The following is an 11,716-nucleotide window of genomic DNA, read 5'->3' as shown; positions in this document are numbered from 1 at the left end:
TACATTTGAGAAAAGTTACCCACTAAACTCGCCAGTTAGGCTACAGAAAATAATTGATCTTAAAGCCAACTAACGATCGGTCAAAGAGGATTTTAACACATTCATTTACTGGCCAACAACTTGCTAACGAGTCTACCCTGAGAGATGCGTGGATTTGGGGACATCACAAAAAAACATTCAGTAATGACAATCTTCACACATGCATGAGGATGGCACTGACACCATTCCAGTCCAGATTTAAAATCCTGGCACACCAAGCAAGAGTTCATCTCTCACTGAACAAGAGAAAGTAGGCAGTGGGATATGAGGGAAAGGAGGAGGGGAAGATACGTTCAGTTATTTAAAGATGATCAGATTTACTGTGAAACTGGTTATGCCTGTTCAGTTGTGCACATATTAAAAGCTCTTATATATTTTATTTTTATACGAGGCCAAGTCTTTTGTTGCTGAAACGTTAAAACTTGTTGTTATTATTATTATTATTATTATTATTATTATTATTAAAGTACTTATTTCTAATTCTCAGTTGAATGTCAAGTTAACTTGCTTTTACTTACTTTTACTGTTTTTCCTATTTTATTTATAATTTATTATTGTATGTAGCCTTCCAGATTTGCACTGAAAATGAATATTGTTGAAATGGCATTGAAATTTCTTCGTTTGATTTGAGTCATTGACTTCACACAGTGCAGATGTTGATACAATGACAATGCTACTTCAAAATATATAAATTAATTGTAATGTAAAAATTATAATGCAGCTTAAACATGATGATGCGGCGGACCTGTACATGGGGAACTTTTCTCTATCCGGACCTCCTTAAACCATAATTGACTACCCCTTGTTGTAAAGGAAGACGCAAAAGGCAGAAACTTCTAAAACGTTCACTCCCCCCGTACAGTAGATGGCACTAACTCCCAGATTGCTGTCGTTTCTCGTCGAGTCGCACGGTGATGACTCCTTTTGTCTCACGCTGTTTGATGCTCCAGCGCACAACTCCGACAGCCAGCTGGGGTGCGGATCTGCACTTTTAGCAACTGAAGGAGAGGGACAGTGACGTCAGAATCGGTATGGGTGAGTACTGTCGGTCGAAGCTCATTTGGAGCCCTGGGCTGTTGTTGAGATGTCGCCCCTCGACGTCCATTTAGCGAGCAGTATACGCTATTTGACTTCGACAACCCTCGCGTGATGACGCGCACGCAGCATTTGCAAACACCCGACTTGATGTCAGGTGGCGCGCACACTTTGCGGAGCGCGCGCCCTTTAACTTTACCTTTTTTTTCGTGTCGCCCTGGTTGGCTGCCCATGCGGGGAAAACCGGGTGAGTGAGGAGAGCCCAGCACAGCGCTACAGAAATCTCGAGGAGACGGAAAGACAAGGACGGCGCGGGGGAGGAGATCCCGAGAGAGAGAGAGAGAGAGAGAGAGAGAGAGAGAGAGAGAGAATGAATGAATGGCGGCTATGTTGAGTCTGAGGATACAAAACGTGGCCCATCGGGTTTAATGGTGGTCCCACAAAAAGCCATTATGAATCCGAGACTTAGCTCGTTGAACCTATTGCTTGCATAAGCCCCGTTTTCGCAAAGGTAACTCAGGCGGCCCCACGAATATAAAGAGTTTCTCGTGAACTCAAGGGGGTGGCTAATCCGCGGTGACGCGCGCACTCGTGAGATTTCCATAGCCCTGACAAGTCATCATCGAAAATAATCAAAATCGATCAAAAAGCGCAGATCAGAGTGGAGTATGTGAATCCGGGTACCCAGGGCCGGTCCTGATATATTTGGTGCCCCAGGCAAGAAAACCACAGACACAAACAGTTTTCTACCAACATAGGCTAATCACTTATTTAGTTAAAAAATAAATTCATATAAATAGAATAATCACATAATAATACCGAGTGAACAATTTTGCATGTAAATTGCGTATGTATCAAAACGTGCAAAACTTGTATACAGGATTAAAATGACAGAATAGAACCACTTTGCATGTATTTAACTGATGTGCAAACTTTATACAGAAAAGAGAAGCTTTCCCATCACGGTCTGGCTGGTCATTGCAGCGTCACCACCAGGGTCTTTATGGACAACTGGCATTGTGCTTGCGTGGCGCTATAACGTGTCCCTGCTTCATGTCCCCCCGCAGTGTTTGTATTGTTCACAAATAATAATAATAATAATAATTGTGTTGTGGTCACAGTATCCCTGCCAGTGCCTCCACGTCCTCCTCTCCTCTGGCTCACTCTCGGTCTCACCATAGTACCTCCCGACCCGAGGAACAAGCCAAGCTGGCGGTGGCGATGACAGGTGGACGCTGCCTGGACTTGGTCGCTCACTGCACTTTGTTTGGCCAACACTTACCTTGCGTCCCCCGTGCTTGAAGAGAAGGAGGAGGGGACTCGGACCCAGTTGTGTGTCTGTCTGGCAGGCTGCGCGTCACGTGGGAAGACCAGGGGGCGAACCCTGACACCTGGTCCTGGCAGCGTCTCACCGCGTGTCTGCTTCACGGTCACGCGCACGTCGCACGAGATGCCTGGCACGCTACCTGCACAAGTTTATGAAAGTCGTGACCGTGACCACTAGAGGGCCTTGCCTAGCCAGCCTACGCCCAGAATCGGCCCTGCAGGCACCTGTGACTTGATGTGTAAAACTGATAGAATGTTTGAGGCATCACGGGACAGTTTGGAAAAGTTTTCTCTGACGGGGTGAACAACGTCGGTCAGTTTCTGCGCTGATGAAGCACTTTTTGCTCAAGTGACTTTTTTTTTTTACTTAAGTTTAGTTACCCCTCTTGCTAAGATTTCGGTCCTTTCATTTATTAGTCTTTAACAGCTTCATTCCCAGTTTTTAATGGCTTGTAATTAACAATGAGAAACAAATGACAAAGGAACCTGCAGTCTCCATCTCTCCTGGTTTCATTGACACCTGTGTGTATTCATTGGGAACTCTTTGGAGTAAAAAAATATTCAGAGGGAAAAAAAAATTGAAGGATTGAGATTTACTTATCCATTTTAGGCTTAAAATTATTTGGGTACTATCCGTGGTATGGGAGTTGTAAGAATGACTTGATATTGCAAAGTTAAAACACCTCTTCTTCTTCTTCCCATTTTTATAAGGGTGTCGTTGTATGTACAGTATGTATGTGTATACTAATATATATATATATATATATATATATATATATATATATATATATATATATATATATATATGTGTGTATATATGTATATATATAATATATGTGTGTATATATATATTATATATATATGTGTGTATATGTGTGTGTATATACAACAACATTTATTTATATAGCACATTTTCATACAAACAGTAGCTCAAAGTGCTTTAAAATAAAAGACACAATAAGAAAACAAAATACGTCAACATTAATTAACATTGAATAAGAGTAAGGTTCAATGGCCAATGGGGACAGAAAAAACAAACAAAAAAAAAAAAAAAACCCAGACAGCTGGAGAAAAAAATTAAAATCTGCAGGGATTCCAGACCAAGAGACCGCCCAGTCCCCTCTGGGTATTCTACCTAACATAAGTCAAACAGTCCTCTTTAGATTTAGGGTTCTCAAAGAAGGACTTGATGATGATGGTCACGTAGACTTCTGCATTTTAATCCATCCATCATTGTTGGAGCATCATGAAGCTTTGAGTAGGTGGTGGTGACGCAGGCCGTCACCACAAAGAAACCGGAAAAAGAAACAGAAGAGAGAGTAGGGGTCAGTACGGATTTTAGAGCCACCATGAATAGTTATTATGAAAAATTGAACATACAGAGTATCAGGATTAAGTTAAATTGAAGTTATAAAAAGGCCATGTTAAAGTAATGTGTAATTACGTCTTGCTCGCGCACTTTCCTCAGGTTGACGTTTCAAAATCTGATTTACTATGTAAAGAGTCCGTCTAATTCTCAGGACTGTGTTTTGCTGCCATCTAGTGGATAAAATAACAACATGCTTCAGAACAATCATTAAGCGCATCGCCACTCAGTTAATTCCCAAATATTCCAGAGGTGGGGCGGAGTTTTCAACCAAAAACACAACGGCCCGTTAAACGAGAAGCCGTGCAGCCAATTTTACAGCGATTTTGCTTTTTTTTTTTTTTTGTGGAAGCTCAATAAATAAATATTATTGTAGTATGACAAACACGAGCCAAAACACACCAAAATGAATGAAAAGAAAGAACACTTCTGACTTGGCAGTCCCAGTGAGGCACAACACACAGGACAAGCCGTATGAACAGGGACATCTACATCTTAACATCAGTGACACCAAGGAAATGGCTGTTGACTTGTTGCTGCATCAAATGAGCCTCTATGGCCAGTAAATATCCAGGAGGTATGTGGAGGTGGTTTACTCCTACCTGTTCTTGCCGTCGCATCATCCAGGTGGGTGCTACACGTTGAGGTGGTTCACTCATGTCTATGTAAAGGTTGGGCTGGACTTGTAACACAGGGGCTGTAGAAGAAAGGGCAGAGCAGGCTCTTCTTTCTTCGGTCCACGTCTTACATGATTTTGTGAAGGCCAGTGTGGTGTGCTGGGCTTGTGACATCACTTCAAGAGAGGTCCACCAAAGGAACAAACTAATTGAAAGGGCAGGCTCAGTTTTGGTGCCTCTGAGGCTAAGGATCTGTGCTGATATCCAGAAGGTTGCCGGTTCAAATCCCCATCACTGCCAAAAGATGTGCTGGCCCCTTGAGCAGGACCCTTAACCTGTAATTGCTCCAGGGGTGCTGTACAATGACAATGCAAAAACGAACAAATTCCTAATACAAGAAATTGTATAAGGCAAAATAAAAAAAATGGGTGGCACAGTGGGTAGCGCTGCTACCTCGCAGTTAGGAGACCCGGGTTCGCTTCCCTCCGTGCGTGGAGCTTGCATGTTCTCCCTGTGTCCAAAAGACATGCAGGTGAGGGCCATTGGCGATCCTAAATTGATCCTTGGTGTGTGTGTGTGTGTGTGTGTGTCCTACGGTGGGCTGGCACCCTGCCCGGTGTTTGTTTCCTGCCTTGCACCCTGTGTTGGCTAGGATTGGCTCCAGCAGACCCCCGTGACCCTGTCCTATAGGATGATGGATGGAAGTAAAGATTGTTGGGCCCCCTGGTGGTCATAGAGGAGGTGAGAATGAAGACAATGCGGCCCATCCTCTCTCTGACACACCAGCAGACGATGAATCAACCAGCAGAAGTGCGTCAAGAAACTCCACTGGGGCTGCAATACCTCACCAGCCAAAGTGGTGGTCTTAGTTTGGGTCTTTCACATTTGCCTTAATTAGAAGAGTGCTAACTATAAGAGCCATTTGCTGGTTCTTTAAGTTATATAAATGTTTTACTAAATATTAGAGCATAATCTATGGGAGGTCCCCATAACCCCCATAAGTTGAATTGAATTGGTATATTCAAACTATTTCTAGCCTCTCTGACTGAACGTTATTCCCAGTTATTCACGTGCGGACTATTTGCTTTGAATTTTCGCTAAATATTTTAAAACAAACGTATGGACTGAGAGATTTCATTTGGCACGCTTTTAACCCGTGTTTGAACTCACCTTACACTGAAAGTAGGAGACTGTTTGAGGTTTGAGTATTTGATTCTTGTTTTTGCTCTAGTCTTGATCAGCTGGACTTTGTCTCCATATCAGATCAGTTTGGTTACTGCTAATCTGCCGAGCGCTTCTTGAGCAGACATGGGGGAGTTCACAGTATTTCAGATCTCTCCTACAAACTTAGCTGGTGGCGTTCTGTGGTTGTGTTAACCTCAAAATGTGCTCGAGTTATTTCTAACGACCTTCTTGGATTATTCGTCATTAGATACGGGGGTCTTCCCAGACTGTCTTAAGACTGCTGTAGTTAAACCCCTCCTCAAGAAAAATAATCTTGACTCCTCTGCTTTTGAAAATTTTAGGCCGATTTCTAACCTTCATTTCTTAAGTAAAATTTTAGAGAAGGCAGTTAAATGACCACCTCAATAAATTCTTGATAAATTTCAGTCAGGCTTCAGAACAAATCACAGCTCAGAAACTGCACTTGTTAAAGTAGTAAATGACTTGTGAGTGAATGCAGACAGAGGCCATTTATCTCTTCTCATCCTCTTAGATCTGAGTGCCGCATTTGACACCATTGATCACAACATTCTTAGAAATCGCCTTAGTCAATGGGTGGGCTTCTCTGGCAGGGTCTTAAATTGGCTTGAATCCTACCTGACTGGGAGAAAATTCTTTGTTAGTTGTGGTAATTACACCTCGAAGACACATGATATCCGATATGGTGTTCCACAAGGCTCTATCCTGGTCTGCTGCTCTTTTCGATTTACATGCTTCCGTTAGGTCAGATTATCTCAGGGCACAACGTGAGTTACCACAGCTATGCTGATGACACACAGCTGTACTTATCAATAGCACCTGATGACCCCGACTCTCTTGATTCACTGACACAATGTTTGTCTCGTGTTTCTAAATGGATGAATAGTAATTTTCTCAAGTTAAATAAAGAAAAAACAAAGATTTTAGTGATTGGCAATAACGGATACAATGAGGTTATCAGAAATAAACTCGATGCATTCGGATTAAAAGTCAAGACGGAGGTAAAGAATTTAGGGGTAGCTGTTGACTGTAACCTGAATTTTAAATCACATCAGATCACTAGGACAGCATTTTTTCACTTAAGAAACATAAGTAAAGTTAGACCTCTTATATCATTGAAAGAGGTTGAGAAATTAATTCACGCATTTGTTTTCAGTTTACTAGACTACTGTAACGCACTCCTCTCAGGACCACCCAAAAAAGACATAAATCGTTTGCAACGAGTGCAGAATGCAACTGCTAGAATCCTAACTAGGATAAGAAAATCCGAGCACATTTCTCCAGTTTTGATGTCACTACACTGGTTGCCTGTGTCATTCAGGATTGACTTTAAAATACTGCTTATGGTTTATTAAGACTTAAATAATCTGCTCCATCTTATATATCTGAGTGTCTGACGCCTTACACTCCAAATCGTAACCTTAGATCTTCAAATGAGTGTCTCCTTATAATTCCAAAAGCTAAACTTAAAAGAAGTGGTCAGGCGGGCAGCCTTCTGCTGTTATGCACCTAAAATCTGGAATAGCCTGCCAATAGGAATTCACCAGGCTGATACAGTAGAGCACTTTAAGAAACTGCTGAAAACACATCACTTTAACATGGCCTTCTCATAACTTCACCTTCATCTAATCCTGATACTCTGCATGTTCAATTCATTATAATAACTATTCTTGGTGGCTCTAAAGTCTGTACTGACCCCTACTCTCTCTTTCTGTTTCTTCTGCCTGTGCCACCACCACCTACTCAAAGCATCATGATGCTCCAACATTGATGGACTAAAAGCCAGAAGTCTGCATGACCACCATCATCAAGTCCTTCCATGAGAACCCTAAATACAAAAAGGACTGTTTCATTTATGTGAGGTAGAATGCCCAGAAGTGGCTGGTCAGGTGGTCTCATGGTCTGGAATCCTTGCAGATTTTATTTTTTTTCTCTCCAGCCATCTGGAGTTTTTTTTGTTTGTTTTTTTGTTTTTTCCATCCTCCCTGCCTGGCCATTGGACCTTACTCTTATTCTATGTTAATTAGTGTTGTCTTATTCTAATTCTCACTTTGTCTTTTATTTCTCTTTTTCTCATCATGTAAAGCACTTTGAGCTACATTATTTTTATGAAAATTTGCTATAGAAATAAATAGTGTTGTTCTGAAGTAATTCTGTCTCCTTTTTTATGTCCACAGGGAGCATCCATCTCAGATGACCTGGCCATGCAACGTGGAGTCTAATGACCTCCAGGTCAGGGCTGTCCGTGTGAGGGGTCGTCTTAGAAGAGAAGAGCAGACACCTGGGGTTAGAGGGAGGAGTCTTATATGGAGGATGGCGTCGGGAAAAGCTGACGAGATGACGGATGATAGACTGGCCTGCATTAAACAAGAGGACTGCCAGTGGGGCGCACCCGAGGGTCCGTCTGTGAAGGTGGAGGAATGCGAGGTTAGAATTTCAGTTTTGAAAGAGGAAGAGGGCGAATGCAAGATTGCGGATATCAAATCGGAGGATTCGGAAGATTTCTTAGTTACACTTGAACTACAAAAGCATGAAACTGGGAGTGTGTTCAAAGAAGGGGGTTGTGGTGAATTTCACTCCAGTGCCCTGCCCAGAGTCACTAAAATGGGACAACCGGCTACCTGTGAGAATTCATTGGAAATGAAGGACAGGTTATTTGGGCTTGAAGAGAAAATCAAGGAAGGGAAGGGGAGAAGAGAAGAAAAAGAGCAGCAGTCGTGTAGGAGTGTGGAGATAAGTAAGTAACGGGATTCAGCGTTGGAGAACATGACAATAAGAATGTTTACACATTTGGCATGTGGTTGTCTTTGCAGTTTTGGCTTTTTAAAATGTAAGTAAATAAATAATGGTAAATAGGTAAATAACATTCGATCTGGCTTTTATGTAAGTAACATATAAATGTTAATGTTTTGGGGCACATGTACTGTCCTTTGTATGTAAGAGCCTTTATTTATTTACTTCCTACAGCGTAAAGTCACAAGTAGAGTGCAGAGCTTCTCATGTACATATACAAAGTACAGCGATGGCAAAAGTGCAGTCTTGATCCGATGTCGAATCATCGTCATGATTTGAGTTGACCTCTGTTATAGCTCGTCTATGTGAAAACAGCAGTGTCAAATGCGGGGGTGGGGGGGGGTATGGGATCTGAGAGAATAAAACTGAATAAAATAAAAACCAAAGCTAACTTTTACAAGTATCATAAATTACAGCGGCTGTTACAGACTGGAAACAAATGTATGTTTTTATTCTAAAATAGTAAGAATACGAGCAGCTCACTTCTCAAAGCGGACTCATCTGGAATCGAACCCGTAAAGTTTTGATTACCAGTCAACAGCTGATACCGTTGTGCCACCAAAGCGGTCGTAGTAGATGCGTGTCAGTGTCGCACCCTAACGCGGGTTCTTTTTCTGCAGTTATATTTTTGAATAGAAGCGCACTTCTTCTGTTATATTTGTACCTTTTGTGAAAGTGTTTCTTTGATGTTTGGACTTCAGGCTTCACACATTATACACGTCATGTCTACATTTTGTCAATTATTACCAAAATATGAAAAATGTTTCTGTTTTAACGATGTGTTTACTGTGCATAGATCGTTGTAGACACGGAACACACATGCAATGCAAGTGTTCCACATAACGATATAGTATTTATAAAAGGTGTCATTTTGCTTGACTTCTCACTCTATGCAACTCTAAGCAACTGACACGCAGGTAAACAGACTTGAGCTGAGAAAACTGTGCAGGGAGGGGGATGTGATAGTCATCTGTTTGCTGCTTATCGACACATTTACAGGACAAAAGACGCTGATGGAGAGGTGCAAAGTGATTTACAAGCTTTTTCGTAGGCTCTGGTAATTCTAGTGTTAAGGTAGAATTGACTAGAATCAAATGCCATACATATAGTACACTTCACCAAGTCCATTTTCTTCATCTGAGATTGCTGACAGGTTTGAAATCAACTTGAGAATAGATGCCAGGGCACACACATCCACACTCAGTCACAGCAGATGGAGATTAACACAGCAGCACACGTGTGAGTTATGAGAGGAAGGTGATGAAATTGAACAGACAGCTGGAGAACATGAAAAGCCCAAACACACAGTGGACAAGACATTAAGGAGTCTAGTCAATGTACCACTTATCACTGTATAATATTTTTGTTTAAAAACGATTAACTGAACTGTTTGTTTAATTGCAGATTTCCAGGAGAAGGACATCTTCTTCCCACCCTCCTCTGCTCAGACCTCTCTTAAGTGCCAACTGGAACAGACACAGGACAACGAAAATGAGATGAGATCCACAATTAGATCAGCATGTTTGCCACCTGGCTCTTTCCAGGATACTTGTCTCCCTGCTGCTAAGAAAGTAAAAACAGAAACCATCAACAGTGAACACCTACATGTGCATAACACAAATCAAGAGGCTTTGCTCCAACACAATTCTAACAGTAATGATCAGAAGTGGACCGAAACCAGACCGAAGCCCTATGCCTGTTCTGAATGTGGGAAGCTATTTTCACACAGCAACAGTCTTCACAGACACAAAAAAATTCACACGGGAGAGATTCCGTACTGCTGTCCAGAATGTGGTAAACGATTCTTACAAATGAGCAGTCTGAAAAGTCACACGAGAATCCACACTGGCGAAAAACCTTATTGCTGTTCTGAATGTGGGAAGCGATTCTTACAAAAGTGCCATCTTCAAGACCACGTCAGAATTCACAGTGGAGAGAAACCTTATTGTTGTACTGAGTGTGGCAAACAGTTCTTACAAGTCAGCCATCTACAGAGCCACATCAGAATTCACACTGGAGAGAAACCTCACTGCTGTGCAGAGTGTGGAAAATTATTCTCCCACAGAAGTGGCCTTTATAGCCATAAAATAATTCATACTGGGGAGAAGCCGCATTGCTGTTGTGAGTGTGTCAAACGTTTCTCAAACAGCAGTAAGCTTAATAGACACATGAGAGTTCACATCAGAGAGACAAACAAACCTAACGAAGTATGAGGAGATGCAAGTAGAAATGTGTAAAATGTGGAAAAAAACCTCCAACATTGTCGTTTGGATCAACAGGACTCATTAAATGAAAGTTTACTGTAGGCGTCCTGACAATTCTCATCAAACTCTTTGAATTATAAAAGGAGGCATTACTTGGGACAATGCAAAATTCTAAGCTGTTATGACAAATTTAAGAGAATGGCAGTGGTACATATGACCTAAGTGGTGATTGAGGTTCACTCCTGTCTTGACTACAAGCAAATATAACCATTATATAGAGAAACCGAGAGACTCTTATTGCAAACGCTTCTCACCAATAGGAAGTCTTCAGTGCAGTTGGAGATGCGACACACGTGGGACAAAAGAATTTACATTGTATCAGTGATGCTGTGATACACAGGGCTGATTTAAAGGACCTTCTAGGGCCATAATGATATTCTGCCAATCTCTATAACCCCATATGAATCGGAAAAGTAAATAGTACGAGGCATCATGCAGGTACTACACTGAAGCATCACTGCAAGTCAACAACAACAACATACAGTATGTAGCGGTACAGCGTCACATCAGCACTGAAGACTGAGGACCATCCTTGTTTTGCTTTAATACTAGACTTTACTGTTGCGCCACCGAAGCAGTCGTAGTACGTGCGTGTCAGTGTCGCACCCTAATGCTGGTTCTTTTTCTGCAGTTATATTTTTAAATAAAAGCGCACTTGTTCTGCTATATTTTTACCTTTTGTGAAAGCGTTTCTTTGATATTTGGACTTCAGGCTTCACACAGTATAAACTTCATGTCTACATTTATTACAATTATTACCAGAACATGAAAAACGTTTCTGTTTTAACAATGTGTTTACATAGATCGTTGTAGACACAGAACACACATGAAATGCATGTGTTCCAAATAACAATATAGTATTTATAAAAGGTATAATTTTGCTTGACTTCTCACTCTATAAAACTCGACATGCAGGTAAGCAGACTTGAGCTGAGACAACTGTGCACCAGTGGGGGATGTGATAGCAGGCTTCTTGCTGTTTGCTGCTTATCAACACATTTAAAGGACAAAAGACGCTGAAGGAGAGGTGCGAAGCGATTTAAGGTGGGACGGATCTACAAGTTTTTTCGTAG

At 41.6% G+C, this 11,716-nt stretch overlaps 1 protein-coding gene across 2 annotated transcripts; it reads left to right on the top strand.

Annotated features, from left to right (window-relative positions):
- Positions 1-954: 954 nt before the first annotated feature.
- Positions 955-11,309, top strand: LOC120528288 (zinc finger protein 502-like). Of its 2 annotated transcripts, none has more exons than XM_039752431.1 (3): positions 955-1,068; positions 7,764-8,323; positions 9,784-11,309. In XM_039752431.1, exons 2-3 carry the CDS (start codon positions 7,780-7,782, stop codon positions 10,590-10,592), a joined length of 1,353 nt encoding a protein of 450 aa, XP_039608365.1. In that variant the 5' UTR covers positions 955-1,068; positions 7,764-7,779; the 3' UTR covers positions 10,593-11,309. The 2 variants fall into 2 exon arrangements, with proteins under 2 accessions (XP_039608365.1, XP_039608364.1); XM_039752430.1 differs by having other exon boundaries at positions 955-1,074.
- Positions 11,310-11,716: the final 407 nt, after the last annotated feature.

The sequence above is a fragment of the Polypterus senegalus genome, chromosome 4 (assembly GCF_016835505.1).
Source record: "Polypterus senegalus isolate Bchr_013 chromosome 4, ASM1683550v1, whole genome shotgun sequence".
In the NCBI taxonomy this organism is placed as follows: Eukaryota; Metazoa; Chordata; class Cladistia; order Polypteriformes; family Polypteridae; genus Polypterus; species Polypterus senegalus.
The sequence above is the reverse complement of the archived record's forward strand: the minus strand, read 5'-3'. Positions and strand labels throughout refer to the sequence as shown.